This window comes from Neofelis nebulosa, chromosome 15, assembly GCF_028018385.1.
Source record: "Neofelis nebulosa isolate mNeoNeb1 chromosome 15, mNeoNeb1.pri, whole genome shotgun sequence".
NCBI lineage: Eukaryota > Metazoa > Chordata > Mammalia > Carnivora > Felidae > Neofelis > Neofelis nebulosa.
The window spans coordinates 67649573-67666218 of record NC_080796.1 but is presented as its reverse complement, the minus strand read 5'-3'; the positions used below and the strand labels follow the sequence as shown (position 1 = coordinate 67666218).

Sequence of the window (16646 nt, the reverse complement as noted above, 5' to 3'; positions counted from 1 at the left end):
TGGGGTGATGTAGCTACAAGTCGAGGAATGCCAAGCATTGCTAGCGACCTCCAGAAACTACAGAGTCCAAGAAGGCTCTTCCCTGATCCTTCAGAGGGAGCCTAGATGTGCTTGATTCCGACCATCTAGACTCCAGAACTGAGAGAATCAATTTCTGCTTTAAGCCACTTGGCTTGTGATAATTTGTTAGGGCAGCCCAGGAAGCTAATACAAGGGGTTAAATGATTTTCTCCGTATCACACAACTGGAAAGTAGTGGGGCCCACCTGTCAGTGAAGCTGTGCAGTAGAACGGATCAGCCTCACCCACATGTAGAAAGGCCAAATGGCCCCACATTCTTCATTTGTTGCACAAGTCTTGAAGTTCTGATACACTGTCAAGGATACCACGAAGAGCTTTCAAGGAGCTCACAATCCATTACACGGTTCCTAAAAAGCAGCATAAGGTATCATTATCCCCTTCTCTATTTGCCTTAATGTCCCTAGAAAATTATTGTTTCTGGTGATAGCCCTTAGTTCTTTAGTCCTGATTTTCTTTCAGTGGTTTACCACAACCATTCCCGTTCCTTGGTCTCAAATGCTTCTATTAAGAAGTCGGCTGTCAGTCTTACTGTTGAAAGTAATGTTTGTATTTTCTCTGACTGCTCTTGAGACTGTTTTTTTTTTCTTTTCTTTCTTTTTTTTTTCTTTATCATGGATTTTTAGCAGTCATACTACTATGTGTCTATGTGTGGTTTTCTTTTAATTTCTCCCATTTGGAGTTCATAGCTATTCTTGAATGTTTGGCCTCATATCTTTCATCAGCTTTGGACATTTGCAGCCAATTTGTTTTCAGATCGGCTTTTGACCTAGTTTATCTCTCATCTCTTTCTGTGACTCCACTTATATGTATATTAGGCCTTGTAACGGCTCCATTCATCTCATAGGAGCCTTTCTATGATTTTCATCTTCTTTTGTCTCTGTGTTTCAGGCTGTAGATGATCTGCTGGCCTATCTCCTGCTTCATAGACCTCACTTCAGCTATGTCTACTTGGCTGATAAGTGTGTCTATTACATCCCTCATTTTCGTTCTTTGTTCAATCCTAGGATTTATGTGTTCATAAATTACAAGTGTCCACTAAAATTCCACACATTTCCTCCCTATTTTTCTTGAACATATAAATCACAGATTTTTTTTAAAATTAAACCCAAATTAGTTACCATATAATGTAATAATGATTTCAGGAATAGAATTTAGTGATTCATCACATTCATATAACACCCAGTGCTCATCCCAACAAGTGCCCTCCTTAATGCCCATCACCCATTTAGCCCATCCTCCACCCAACACCCCGCCAGCAACCCTCAGTTTGTTCTCTGTAGTTAAGAGTCTCACGCTTTACCTCCTTCTCTAAATCACAGGTATTTTAAAAGCCATGTGCATAAATTTTAATATATGCATAGGGACTTCCTGTGTGCATTTGATTGTGTCCATTGTTTCTCTGAGCTTTTGTACATTTGGCCTTGTTTACTCGAATGCCTATTAATTTTTCAATAATGATGAATGCTGTGTGTAGAAAATTGTACAGATAATTTGCAATTCCAATTAATGTTCAATATGTCTAGAGAGGATGTACTTTGATTTTTGGGAGGCAGATGGGTAGGGTAGAGCAATTGAATCCAGCCTATAATTGTACTAAATAGAATCTGGATTTGAAGTTTTGTGAGAGCTTTTCTATAACAAAGCTTTTTTGTTTTTTTCTTCATCTCTAGTTCTAATGCAGTACTGAGGTATCTACGGGAAAGTCTCCTTCTTAGGGGCCCTGAGCTATCACTTTATTTATCTCCCTAGCATGATGAGACTATTTATTCAGTTTCTCAGCCTCCTGGCAGCCACTTAAAAATTAGCTGATGACTCCAAAGGAAAAAGAGCTAAAAGCAAGGCTTTCCTCTGTGAATTTCTTGTCTCCTGGGTCATAGGACCTTCGGTCTTCACTCACTAATTCTCAAAGGCCTTTAAACAGCTTTTTAAAATTTAACCCTTTTTAGTTGTTATTGTCGGGAGCACTTGTCCAATACCGACTAGTCTGCCGTAGCCAGAAGTGGAAATCCAGAAGTGTTTGCTTTTTGTAGCCTTGGAGAATTCAGCTTGATGGGTCTTGTTTCATACTGAAAGGGAGAGATAAATTTCAGTTCTTCTGTTCATAAATAAGCCTCCATTATACAGCACGAGCTTCTACTTGTTTGCACAGGATGATGGAGGTATCACCTTAGCCTGGGAGGCAGCGTGTGTGTGTGCGTGCGTGCGTGTGTGTGTGTGCGTGTGTGTATTTGACTCTCATTTCAACTTCCCTCTCGATTTGTCCACACAGAGTGACTAGATCGAGGCAGAATGAGTATTTTCCCTCTCCATTCTCTGCCTTATTTGATAAGTAATGTCTTGCTTTCAGTAACCTCGTAATTCAGGGAAGCGTCATATAAAACAATCCTTTACTCCTAACTAATGTAGGTAGTTAATACCGATTTAAGAAAGATAGTTGCTATTAACTTATATATTTGGTATTGACTTTACAAAATGTGATTCAATCAAGAGAAACGCAAAATTGTCTATCATTTTATCAACATTACTTAGTCCACTGAACTACTTTATGTTGCCTTGAAATTTGTTGAAATCCAAAGAGCTAATTCAGAAATATAAAGTTCATTGATTTCCATTGGCTTTTATCAACATATAAGTACAAAGCAAAGGGAAGGTTTCAGACATTTAGTTACATAACCGAATTCTACAAACTTTTCATTTTAAAATATTCTGATAGAGCATTAAAAATATATATACATATATCTTGGCATAGAATTCCGCTAGAAGGGATCTTGGGTGTCTTTGCAGTCTGACTTTCTGAAACATGAGTTACCGCTTCAAAAATAATTTTCTGAAAATACTTCCCTTTGTATATGAAGACATAGATTCAACTTCACGTTCACTAGAAGAAGTAAGCAAAAAGAAAAGAAAAAAAGTCTCTAATGGAAACACTCTTCGTCTTTTCCTTTTTCTCCGATACACTGAGATGTTTCCATGTGCTAGCCATTCGGGCACCGGCTCCCCTCACATACTCACACACCCCAAAACCAAGAGTTATGTGAACAGGATGTAGGAGGTCCAAAATAATTAATAATTAATTTTCCTGGGAAAGAAAGAAAGGAATTTGAGCTGGGTTTAGCTGATGAAAAGAGACAGAAAGATACTTCTGGTAGAGCACCTACTGCTTTATAGAATTATGAAAGTTCATGGTACACCTGGAATTCAGTGCAGAGACAATAATAGGAAATACGGCTAGAGATGTAACATGTGGGTAGATTTTGAAAGTCCTAATGTGCCATGCAGAGGAATTTGAACACCATCCAAACACAAAGGTCCTAGATATTTTTTTTTCAAAGCTCCTCAATATTTTATTTTTTTAACTTTTTTAAAAAAACTTAAAAAAAATGTTTATTTACTTTTGAGAGAGAGAGACAGAGCATGAGCAGGGGTGGGGCAGAGAGAGAAGGAGACATAGTATCCAAAGCAGGCCCCAGTCTCCGAGCTGTCAGCACAGAGCCCGATGCGGGGCTCGAACTCACAAACTGTGAGATCGCGACCTGAGCCGAAGTCGGCCACTTAACCAACTGAGCCACCCGGGTGTCACAAAGCTCCTCGATATTTTAAAGCAAAGGAGAAACAGATACATTTTGGCTTCTAGGAATACAACTGTGCCAGAACTTGAGACTGAAGACAAGAATGGGGACGAACCGGTGACTGGGAAATTAATGCCGTTGTCCATGAAGACAAAGATGTCTTGAGCAGCAATTAAATATCTTTGTACATCTGTCTCCTTCATTCATATACACAGAAGGGTCTGAGTTGAAGCGGTACACTCTAGAGGATTTGGTGATCAAGTCCCCACGGGGCTGAAGAAGATAGTGCTCTTTGACCAAGGAGAATGGGTGGGTGGTGATACCCTTACCTTAGATGAGAAACAGATTACGAGGAAGTGCAAGGGAAGGATGAGTTCAGTCCAGCTGCCTGGTGGCTCGTTGCTTTGACATTTGGAGGAAAGTTTTGGCATGTTGGATATCTACAGAATGGCTTACTTCCTTTCTCTTGACCTCGCCTCCCCATCCACACAGCTAAGATTTTCCTTACTTTTATATGATTCCCACCTCTTGTTCGCACCCAGTGCCAACCAGGAGAAGCAACCAAGGAGAAGCAACAGACTCTTCATGATCTCTTTTCTGGGGGGACAAAATAGCTTCTTTATTTCTTCTTGAAGTCACTTACAATGTTAAGATCAGTGTATACTTTTGTGACCAAGTTTAGTTCCTGTATCGGTTAAGACAGCGTTTGGCACATGTGTTCGTAAGCCAGTTACGATGACTTCAGCAAACTATTTTACCTCCTCTAAAAAGAAATCCAGAGGTAAGCAGTCAAGGACAAGGATGGTTTTCAAGGCGATCATTAAAGATCCAGGCCATTTCTGCTGTCCTCTTCAACCATCCACAGCAACACCTTTCATCCTCGTTGTCTAAAGACTACTCTTTTACCTTTAGATGTTACGGCTACGTCCCAGGCAATAAATGAGAAAGGGAAAGGCAAAAGGCATGAGTATGCTAAATCTGTCCATGTTTAGCCCTAAAAAAAAAAAAAAAAAAAAAAAAGGCTTTCCCAGAAGTTCAACCCAAGACATGTTTTCTTATATTGCATTGCCCAAAATTATGACACATAACCACGCCTAAATGCAAGGAAGCCTGGGAGATTAAGTTATCTAACTGGGTACATTGCTGTCAAAATAATTGTGATTTGTGAGTAAGGAAGAATGTACGTGGGGTGCTTACAACTAGCTAAGCCTGCCAGCCACGTTTTCCTTTTAAATATAACAAGAGGGGCGCCTGGGTGGCTCAGTTGGTTAAGCGTCTGACTTCGGCTCAGGTCATGATCTCGCGGTTTGTGGGTTCGAGCCCCGCGTGGGGCTCTGTGATGACAGCTCGGAGCCTGGAGCCTGCTTCCGACTCTGTGTCTCCTTCTCTCTCTGCCCCTCCCCCACTTGTGTTCTGTCTCTCTCTGTCTATCAAAAATAAATAACGTAAAAATTTTTTTTCTAAATAAATATAACAAGAAAAATACATATATTTTTTACAGGTCTCAGTTTTCTAATGATCTTTTTGATGTACAAACATATGTAGATGGAGGAAAAGAAGGCTGGGCTATCCTAAAGGAGGGTCACCTGAGAATAAAGGTCTAACCGGTTGGGGGTGCCCAGCTGGCTCAGTCGGTATAGCGTGTGACTCTTGATCTCAGGGTTGTGAGTTTGGGCCCCACATTGGGTGTAGAGATTACTTAAAAATAAAGTCTTTAAAAAAAGAGTCTAACCTGCTTCTTTCCAACAGCAAGTGCCTTTCTATTACCTCCCCCTGTTCCTCCAACTCCCTTTCATAGGAGAAATGAAACACTTAGGGTTCTTAGGCTTAGACAACGTTGATCCACAAAGGCTAGATTCAAGAAGGAGAATAGCCCCGGGTTAGTATTACTGAGGCAACCAGAAATAGGCTAAATTTTACCTACTGACTGACAAGAGAAGGAGCGAAGGATACTTAGGGTTAGTAAGGACAATCAAGATGGCCCAGGTCAAGGCTCCACTCTAATGCTTTGTTCCAAAAATATTCCCCATCTTTCACCTCTCCCTTTGTGATGTGATTTTGCAGCTACTCCCATCAAGAAATGGTGTCGGCAGTGGCAATTTCCCAACCCTTGAATCTAGGCTGGCATCGGAATATGCTGTGTTTAATAGAATACTGCAGATGTGTGCTTGGTTCCAAGCTTAGGCCTCAAAAGACACTGGGCACTTTCACCTCTCCTCTTGGAACTCTATCTGTACCACATGAGAGAGTCTGAGCTAGATTGATGGGTGACAAGAAATGCAAGCCTTGACTGCTGTTGTCACCCCAGACCATAGCTAGGCAACTGTCAGATATTATACCGGGGCCATCTTAGACTGGTTGGGACCCAGCCAACCTCCTAGCTGTCTTAATAAGTCCAACTAAATTCAGCCAAGTATGACTCAGCTGATCTGTAAATTTGTGAACAAGAAGAAATGGCAATGGAAAAAAAAAAGAAAAGAAAAGAAATGGTTGTGGTTCGAAGCCACTAATTTGGGGATGGTTTGGTACACAATAGATAATCGATACACTGACAATGAAGATCCCCTAAAATAAAGTTTCCTTTTGGGGGCTATACAATTATGTCAAGCGATTTCACTTATATTTGATTGATACTATAAAGTAAAGTGCTTTAGTCAAAAGTGAATGGGAATAGTCTCAAGCAAAAGAAAGTTTGATTTGGAGGACGGAGAAGAGAAAATATTTAAGCAGGTCATTCTCCGGAAGGGTAGTGAGATTCAGGAATTATGGAGGAAAGCATGATGTCATTAGCGGTCCCCAAGGCAGGGACGGACAGAAGGAAAATGACATGAGTCTAGAAGAAACTACCCAAGAGGAATAGTATGAATTAACATTCATCATCATCGAATTCTAACCTGACCTCAACCTTACAAGCTGTGAAAATAAGGCTTTTGATAAGTGGACTTACTTGGCTGAGGTTACAAAGCTGGTGAGCTCCAGGGCAGGCATCTGTTTGACCTCTAAGCCCTGGGCTCTACCCTGTCTTGTATTTGTGCCTGGGACTCTGGGGGGTGGGAGGCTGTCTCCACAATCTGTGCAGCTGAAACTCTTTTCTGCACTCTGACCACGCATGACGATTATTCGAGTTGCTATGTCATGATTTTTTGTTATACTGACCTCAGTTTGTCAGAGCTCATCCTGGTACCCGCAGCACAGGCTGGTCTCAAGTCTGGAGTCTTCTGATTTCTCCACTATCTTTCCACTTTCAGAGATGGGGACGATAAAGGAAGGGATAAAAAATAAGAGAGCTGATCTACACTTCTCTCAGCAAGATTACTAGAACACACACACACACGCACACACACACAGAGGCATGCACACACGCACCTTACGTACGCTGCCAAGATACTTGCCTTTTTTGCCATATATACCCTCTTCCTATGCCCATTAATCAAACCTGGATAATCCACAGTCCTGGCAAAGACACTGTGGTGGATAAAGCATAGATTTTGGAATCATATTTGTTGAAGCTTAGTTTCCTCATCTGTAAAGTGGGAATGCAACTATTTACCTCGTGGAGGATACCTTCTCCACCACAGTAAGTGGTGTACCATTTATTTAACTGGTCAAACCAAAATCCAGAAGTTTAATTCCTTGTCCTCCTCTTCCTTCTACGTCATAGCCTCTAGAGAGTCCCGCCGGCTTTACCGACAAAAGAAAGATCCCAAATCTAATCCTTTTGACCTTGTCTAGTACGACGGTACTTGTCCAAGGTACCGTCATTTGGGGCCTAAGTTACCGCTGCACTTTCTTAAACAGCTTCCTTTCAACCCCATCTCCGCCCTAGCAACCCCTTCTCTGCATTGAAGCCCATTATACTTTTAGAGTAAAAGTCAGTGGACGTTGTTCTCCAGTGTTAATACTGAATGTTTGTATCCCTCCAAAGTTCAGACATTGAGACCTAATGATCAACGTGATAGTATTTGAACGTGGGGCCTTGGGAGATGCTTAGGTGATGAATGTGAAACTGTCATGAATGAGAGGTGTGCTCTCACAAGAGACCCCGCGGAGCCCCTTCACCCCTTCCGCCATGGGAAGAACAATGAGAGGACAGCCGCCTATAAACCAGGAAGCAAGCGCTTACCAAACATGGACACCGCCGGTGCCTTGATCTTGAACTTTCAGCTCCAGGACTGGGAGAGAGAAATTTCTATTTCTTAGAAGCCACCCCATTTATGGTGTTTTGCTATAGCAGCTCAAACAGATGAAGGCATCGTGTTTAAAACCCTCCAATGCCTTTTCATTTTCTTAATCTAAACCTTACCTACCTTTTTATTTCTTCTTTGACCTCAGTTTTGAACCACTCTCCCCATCTTGCCCCTCTGTCTTTGGTTCTTACCTCAAACATTCTAGCACATTTGTTTCTCAGTGGGGGCCACTGTGTTGGCCATTTCTCCTGCACTCAGTCTATAGTAGCTTGCAGGTCACTTTCCGCCGCACTTTTTGACTTCATCTTCTTTATAAAATTTATCGTTCCCTGGTGTTTGCCTGTTGCTGGGTTCATTTAATTTGTTTCACTCAAATGTAAGTTCCATGAGAGCAGAGGCCGGGCCTGGCATAGACCCTCATGACTAGGAAATGACTCGTATACAGTAGGTTGTCAAACAAATCTTTGTTAAATAAATGTTTATCTTCACTCCCCTGCTTAGTATGCTCCGGTGGATTTCAAATGTGGGTTTGTATAAAATCCCAAGTCCTTACCTTGGCCTGAAATTCTGTACATTATCTGGTCTCTGTTCCCCACTCTGATGTCATCATTGTATCCTTTTCTTCTCTTGCTTACTATGCTCCAGTGTCTCTGGTTTTCTTTGCTTCAAGTTCACATCCAAGCTCAAGCCCTTTGCATTTGTTGTTTCCCGCTTCCTACCCCACCCGCCCAATTGCTCTTTCCCAGGACCTACCCATCTCTGGCTTGTCACCACTCAAGATTAACCCCAATGTCGGCTTCTGAGAAAGCTCTTCTCTGACCACCCTGTTTGATGTTGCCTCCCCAGTACCATGTTACGTTACCCTGCTTTCTTTCATTCATAGCATTTACGAGTCTCTGAGCTCATATATTTATTTGCTTCTTACACTAGAATTCAATGAATTCAGGGAATCCAGTTTGTCTTATTACCACTATATTCCCAGTGCCTTGAACAAGGCAACAATGTCAATGTTCCGTGACAGATTCCCGCCCCTCCCTTTTGCCTTGCTTTCAAGGGTCGGTATCTGCAGCTCTTTAGCCCTGATATTGAAATTAGATTGACCATCATTCAATAGTCCGTCCTAATGCGCTGTTGACATTCTGGTAGCTCGCTCCATTCAGGAAATATAGGCAGATATTCCTAGAAAATCTCATCTGCTAAGAGCCACCTGGTTTCTCCAGACCAAGTGGTAAGGTTTACTTTAAAGTAAAGTGAAAAAAAAAAAAAGATGCTTACTTTTTACTTTACTTGATAATCCAAGCCTACTTGATGTTACCTTTTTTGGGTTTTGAAATCCCTTGAGACTCTGATAAACGTCACGGACCCTGCTCCAAAAATAACGGCAGGTAGTGCCTACGGCCAACTTTTGTACATAATTTCCAAGGGTTCGCGGGACTCCTGGAGCTCATTTATGGATCATCGGTCAAGAACCCCTGCTCTGGGCTCTCCGTGTTCTGGCCTATGACGTCAGGGCTCCGTGGTGGTCGTCCCAGCACTGCCTCAGGGCCTGCCCGGTGAGGCAAGGAAACAGGACGAGTGGGGGAGGGAAGGATCTCTGGGAGTAGGACAGCAGAGGGTGGACAGAAGGACAGGCAGAGCAGGAGGAATGGAGTAGGAGAAGGGGCTGGAAAAGTTGAAGGAAAGCAAGGAATGAGGGGGTAAGAGTAGAGCTGGAAAAGAAAGGCAAGAATCCTTGGTCAGAGGAATGGGGGCCATCGACTGCCTGAAGTGCTACCTGGGGTTGTGATCTCTGGTTCTGACCCTCTTGGGCAGAGGACAATTTCTGTTCCCACACAAGCTGAAAAGTTACAGAAGCCTAGAGGCCAATTCAACTGTAATCATAGAGATACACAGATGAGTGTCTGCTTAGATGACAGAAGACTCGTGGTCGTGGATTTATTTCTGGGACCATGCCGGGCGCCCATCTCTTTCCATTTTATTTGCTGGGGAACGCGCTGGGCTCCTTGCACCCTGCTTTGTCCCTTAATGAAGATGAGAATACGTACCAGTGGGTTTCTAACGAAGTTGGGGAGAGAATCCTCAGAGTAAACTAAACCTTGACACAGAGGTAAACATGGTGAGATGACTTCGTAAACGTTAGAACGATACCAGGCTGAGAACTACAGGGGTAAGTGGCGAAATGTGATAATGGCTCATGTCTTTGAAACATGATTCGGTGGACTTCAGTTACTGGTCTGAAGAAACACAGCATGATTGCCAGGCATCATTCATTCTTTCCACACATATTTGTTAAACATCTACTACAACTAGAGGCCCACTGAGATATGGAAGGTACACAAAGCATTCTCCACCCCTTGTCCCGATGCCCAAGGGATGTCAATTTCTCCTCAGAACCTACTAGAAGTTCCTTAGTGCAAACAGGCGATTCCAATGGTCATTCTATCTCACCTGTGGCCGCGTCTCCTCTTAACTTCCTTTATTCTCCATGATGCGTTTAAAATAAGACAGCTCTCAAATCCATACTTGGTGATGTAATTCGACTCCCAGGAACCTTGGTTTCTTCATCTGCAGAATGGGGATGGTAATCTCCCAAAGTTGTTAAAATTAAGTGTCACGTCGCTAAAATTAAGTGGTAATGGACACACAGGGCCCGAAGCACAATCAGCACTCAACAAATTGTATCTACGGTTATAATTATTATTCTGTTAATGCCACTTCATTCTGCTCACATCAGCTGGAACACATTTTTTTTTTTTATCCTTCCCTTAACCCACACAAAATCAGTTACCAAGTTCTATTGGCTCTACCTTGAACATGTTCCTCATAATTGCCTCTCCTTTCCCTTTCTACTGCCACTCTCCTAATCCCTCTTCCTTATTTCATGTTCTCTTCTCCCCAAATTTGGTGTTGGACAACAGTAGGCTGTGTGTAGTCAAGTTTGGAGGGAGTCAATAGTAACATGAGTTGTTTTGAGTGCATGGGGAGCAGGCACCCCTCATCCAGCCAAATGTTCAAGGTCAACTGTATGTTCAAGGTGCTTTATTATTTTAATCACCACAGCTGTCTGACCTCAATATCTATGCTTTTACTAATCACTCAAAGCTTACTTTTAATGTTTTTATTTATTTTTGAAGGAGAGAGAGAGAGACAGAGCATGAGTGGGAGAGGAGCAGAGAGAGAAGGAGACACAGAATCCTTGTCTCCAGGCTCCAGGCTCCGAGCTGTCAGCACAGAGCCCGACGCGGGGCTCGAACTCACAAACCGTGAGATCACGACCTTAGCCGAAGTCGGACGCTCAACCGACGGAGCCCCCCAGGCGCCCCAAAGCTTACTTGTAATCACTGTAATTGGGCTTCCCTGTTTATCATCTCTCACAGGGCTTCGAGGACATGCTATCTCAGCTATAGTTTATATATATTGAAATATATTTTGGCAACCCTACAGAGTAATAACGAAAAGCATAAGTATTGACATGAGACAGCTGTAGTGATTAAATGAACACTGCATGTTGAATATACAGTTGACTCTTTTTTTAATTAAAAAAAATTTTTTTAATGTTTATTTATTTTTGAGAAAGAGGGAGACAGGGCATGAGTGACAGAGAGAGAGGGAGACAGAATTAGATGCAGGCTCCAGGCTCTGAGCCGTCAGCACAGAGCCTTACGCGGGGCTTGAACCCACAAACCGTGAGATCATGACCTGAGCCAGAGTCAGGCGCTCAACCCACCGAGCTATCCAGGCAGCCCATGAATACACAGTTGGCTCTTGAACAACATGGGTGTTAGGGGTACCAATGCCCTGTGCAGTTGAAAATCTATTTATAACTTTTGACTCCCCCAAAACTTAACTACTAATAGCCTACTGTTTTTTTCAAAGATTTTTTTAAGTAATCTCCACACCCAACGTGGGGCTCGAACTCACAACCCCAAGATCAAGAGTCATACGTTCCACTGACTAAGCCAGCCAGGAGCCCCACTAATAGTTTACCGTCGACCAGAAGCCTTACGGATAACATGAGTTGATTAACACGTATTTTGTATGATGTATGTATTATCATATGTGTCACATACATATTCTTACAATAAAGGAAGCTAGAGAAAAGACAATGGTATTAAGAAAATCATAAGGAAGCGAAAATACATTTACAGTACTTTACTGTGTTTATTAAGAAAAGCCACCTGTTCAGTTCAAACTCGTGTTGTTCAAGGATCAGCTGTAATACCTAATCATCCTAAAGCACTCGATTGCTATTTTTTGTTCTCTCCCTCAATACATTTTTAAAAAATGTTTATTTATTATTTTTGAGAGAGAGACAGCAAGCAGAGGAGGGGCAGACAGAGGGGAACAGAGGATCTGAAGCAGGCTCCACGCCGAGATAGCAGCCAGCCCAATGTGGGGCTCGAGCTCATGAACTGTGAGATCATGACCTGACCTGAGCCGAAGTCGGATGCTCAACCGACTGACCCACAGAGGCTCCCCTGGGTAATTTTTTTTTAAGATTTTATTTTTAAGTAATCCCTATACCCAACATGGGGCTTGAACCCACGATTCCGAGATCAAGAGTCCCATGCTCCTCCGACTGAGCCAGCCAGGCGCCCTAAGCACTCGCTAAATATTAACTGTCATTAATACTATTGGTGTGGACATTTCTTATTTCCCTATTTTCCTATTAAAAGAAAACAGCTTTATTGAGATATAATTCACATTACCATAAAATTCACACTTACAAAATGTACAATTTTCTCTACAAAAAGATTCTGCTTTTTAGTGTATTCACAGAATTGAGCAACCATCACAGTACATATAATTTTAGGACATTTTCATCGCCCCCAAAAAGAATGTTCCTGGGGCGCCTGGGTGGCGCAGTCGGTTAAGCGGCCGACTTCAGCCAGGTCACGATCTCGCGTCTGTGAGTTCGAGCCCCGCGTCGGGCTCTGTGCTGACGGCTCGGAGCCTGGAGCCTGTTTCTGATTCTGTGTCTCCCTCTCTCTCTGCCCCTCCCCCTGTTCATGCTCTGTGTCTCTCTGTCCCAAAAATAAAAAAAAAAAAACAAAACAAAAAAAAAACATTGAAAAAAAAAAAAAAAAAAAAAAAAAAGAATGTTCCTAGATGACAATGACCTTCTGGTATTGATGGTTCCTTTTCCAATACGTTGCCTGGAGAACTTTTATTAGATTCTCCGTTAAAATTACTTGCTCCCATACTGATTTTATATAGGCTCTGGGTTGACTTCTTTCTATTACCGAAGGTGAGATAATTTCATTATTGTGAGGGCTACCCACTGTGATTGACATACAGTTTGAGGATATCGTTTTGTGCTCAACTTTTTATTAGTGGTGATTTAAAAAAGTAGTTTACAAGTATGTGAATAAAACAGTTGTTATTAAGTAATTGCATCATAATTACAATTAATACTCCCTAGTGCATGCCCTCATGCCAATAAGCACCAAGTAGCTTGTTAAAAACTGCTTTGAAATCCTTTCATAAGGGCTCCTTATGTTGCCAAACTTGTTTTTGATAATGATTGGGAAGGAGGTTGGAGTGACATAAAGAATCACGTTTTATTTGAGGATCCCAAACCACCTGACAGGGCTTCCTCCCATCTTGCAGATCGGGTACACTGAGGTTTGCAATGGTTCAACCCATTTCCGTTGGCTGGGTTGCCATCCGGGAAGAGGGCGGGCTACAGAGAACAGTTTATATTCCAATACGTTCTGGGCTCTTCCTAAGTCATTTATCTGCCCTTTTCTCTTTTGGCCATGGTGATTGCGTAGCCAGTCAGATTTCTCCTCTCACCTGGCCTGGTGAAAAGATGGGAGGCAAATCTGTGATCTACTTGGAGCTATAGTCCTGGACTTCAGCTGTGAGTTTCTTACTAGCGCCCCAGCCCCACCCCCGGGGGCGATTCTATTAAAACCTTTTTTTCATTCTTTCCTACCCATTTTCAGTTTGAGTCATCTTGTTCAAATATGTATTATCTTTTTAAGCACTCTCAGGCTCTTTGCAAACAACACGGGCAATGAACACGTGGCTAATTTTTACACGATTCATACTTTTCTGTTAGATCCAGGCATGTCGCAGAGCTGAAACACCAGGTTTTTGGAGAGACCCACACTTTGGTTTGAATTCCGTCTTTGACACTTAATAACTATGGGACCCTTGGACAAGTTATTTAATCTGAGTTCCCTTTTTGCAAAGTGAAAATCATAATCCATAACTCAGAGATGTCTTGGGGATTAAATAAAATAAGTCATGCAAATTACTTGGTGCATAGTAGGCATTCAATAAATGTCAGCTCGTTTCTTATTCTAGTTAATAATGCTTATTAGACTATATTAAAAACTAGAAGCAGACTGTGATAATGCATTTCTTTATTAAGTATTTAAGCCAAATAACTAATTTCCCCCAGGGGGAAGGGAGAGATATGTTGAATTGGATTCATTTGGTGGAGTTATTTATTAATCTTTTTTTTTTCCTTCAACATTATTTTGTTTCACAGCTCATAATGCAGTTTTCATGCAACACAAATGCCACACAGCTCAGCATTCCTTTGAACTCTACTGTGATCTTTAAGAAAATCTATGATTACATTCGCCGCTTATTAGAGGTCATTGTGAGTTACGTTAGCAGCTCAGCTGTGTTTCATAACTACTTCGGGCTGACAAACTTTTGCTCGCCACCGTTTCCCTGAGGTCTAAGGCTTTACAAGGATCGGGTTTTCAATTGCAACGGTACAGCAGAAGAAAACAGGGGTGGGGGGTAGACTCACACCGTCTGTGCTCTCTCCTGTCAACATTACACGTTTGCATTGAAGCGGGGCCACGTTTTCCTGAAGGACGGCAGCTAAAGCGAGGCTGGCGACAGGACTGGGCAGTAACCGGGCTGGGGCTCGAGTACCACGGCACCTTTAAGGACCGGAGACTTGGCACTAGCCCGGCCTCCTTCCCGGCCCACCTCTGAACTCTGATTGACAGGGCGCCGGGCGAGGAGGAGCCGAAGGAGGCCGAGGGGAGGTGCGGGGAGGCGAGCAGGGGGAGGAGGGCCCGTCTTCCCGCCGACGGCCAATCAGGGCGGGGGGGCGGGGCCTGCGCGCCCTCCTCCCTCCTTCTCTCCCCCGCCTCCCGGCTTCCCCGCCCCCTCCCCTCTCCTCCTTCTCGTCCTCCTCCTCCTCCTTCTCCTCCTCCTCCTCCTCCTCGCAGGCTGTGGTTTTTCTGTGTGTGTTTCTGGAGTCCTGAGCCTGAGCTAAACAAAAGCAGGAGGCTGACGGGGCTGCCGGAGTTTGCAGAGACACGGAGGAGGAGAGAGCCTGTGCTCTGCCTGCCGCCGCGGCCGGGGGAGATCTGGCTTTTGCAACAGCCCACCCCCTTTGAGATCACTCTGGCCCGGAGTGGGGGTGGGGGGCAGCGGGGGTGGGGGGGAAAGTTTGCATTGCAATCCCCCTGCCTTCCTCTCCTTTCTCCCGATCAATGCATATTTGCAAAAGGATTAAGCCACAGATTTAAGCGCCGGGAGCCCATTTCTGCCTTGCAAAGGAGACCGGACTGAAAAACCAAAAGCCAGCTCTGATTTCTTTTCGTCAAGTGGGAAGGTGGTTTATTTTTCTTGCTTTTTTGGAGTCAACACCCTTCCCCACCAGCCCTTATCCCCACCCTCACCCCGCAACCCCTTCACGCCCCCCTCCCCCTCCCCACTCCCCATCCTCCCACCAGCCTCTAAAAGAGGCAAAGGGATTTTTTTTTTTTTTTCTTCTGGTCTTCTTTTTTCCCCCCTTCCCTGTTTATCCTGAAAAGGATCTGAAGCCAGCTTGAAGGATAAAAAGCCTTGGTGCTGCCCAGGAGCCGAGCCGAGGAGCAGAAGAGGAAGAGCCGGGGGCTGCTGTTGCCTTTGGAGATGGACGAGCAGCCCAGGCTGATGCATTCCCATGCTGGGGTCGGGATGGCCGGACACCCCGGCCTGTCCCAGCACTTGCAGGATGGGGCCGGAGGGACCGAGGGGGAGGGCGGGAGGAAGCAGGACATTGGAGACATTTTACAGCAAATTATGACCATCACAGACCAGAGTTTGGATGAGGCGCAGGCCAGGTGAGATGGAGGTTTTCTTTTCCTTTCTTGGGGTTTTTTGTTTTTCTCCCTCTCGCAGGGGGAAACAATGGGAACCGAATCAGCACAGCGCTTTCTTTTTAAATGTTATTTCTTTTCCCATTTTGACGAGCAACTACATGGCGGAGGAGTAAAATTGGAAGGAGCGTTGTTATCGAAAGTGTAATCGCCCATGCCGAGATGTGGCTCTGTGTGTGTGTGTGTGTGTGTGTGTGTGTGTGTGTGTGTGTGTGTGTGTGTATGTGTGTTTGCGTGTGTGTGTGAATATAGAGATATTCATATATGTCCACACAAACACTCAGGCACGCCGAAAATACTGCCAACGGATCCAAAAGCGGCCCTCGGCACTTTTTACTGCTTTAAAAAAGTATCAGAGAGAGCAGAATTGACAAGTTTTGGACAGCATTCCATGCCTTCTTGTTGAGGGACTCCGTAACATTACAAAATAAAATGCCCCAATAACACTTTATTTGCAAATTTAGTGACTCCTCACCTAATTCAGAGACTTTGGCTTTTCTTTCTTGATGTGCCCCTCCAAAATTAATTTTGAGCTTTTCCTTCTTTCTGCCCCCTTAAAATAAAATTAAAAAAAAAAACCAGATTAATTCTTTGTCAGTACTTGTCAACTATCCAAAAAATATTTTGCATTCATTTGATTCTGTTTCAGAAAAAAGCTAATGGAAAGAAGGAAAACATGATTTTGCTTTGAGG

General features: G+C 43.4%; 1 protein-coding gene and 1 long non-coding RNA gene across 5 annotated transcripts in view; one reads left to right on the top strand and one right to left on the bottom strand.

The window, feature by feature from the left end:
• The window catches only part of LOC131495253 (uncharacterized), a 31905-nt gene extending 17091 nt beyond the window's left edge, over positions 1-14814 (bottom strand). Inside the window, exons 1-2 of one of the 3 annotated variants that reach the window (XR_009253859.1) lie at positions 14606-14814; positions 6806-10401 (exon numbers count right to left, since the gene is read on the bottom strand). This is a non-coding gene — a long non-coding RNA (uncharacterized LOC131495253). Of the gene's footprint in view, positions 1-2264; positions 4644-6805; positions 10982-14605 lie in introns of those variants that run through there. The other 2 variants (XR_009253861.1, XR_009253860.1) reach the window with 2 other exon arrangements.
• A 193-nt stretch (positions 14815-15007) lies between these two features.
• PBX1 (PBX homeobox 1) overlaps positions 15008-16646 on the top strand; it is a 299046-nt gene continuing 297407 nt past the window's right edge. For both annotated transcript variants that reach the window (XM_058700010.1, XM_058700006.1), the window contains exons 1-2: positions 15008-15424; positions 15627-15917. In XM_058700010.1, coding sequence (XP_058555993.1) covers positions 15727-15917 — 191 coding nt within the window. In that variant the 5' untranslated portion in view covers positions 15008-15424; positions 15627-15726. The remainder of the gene's footprint in view (positions 15425-15626; positions 15918-16646) is intronic.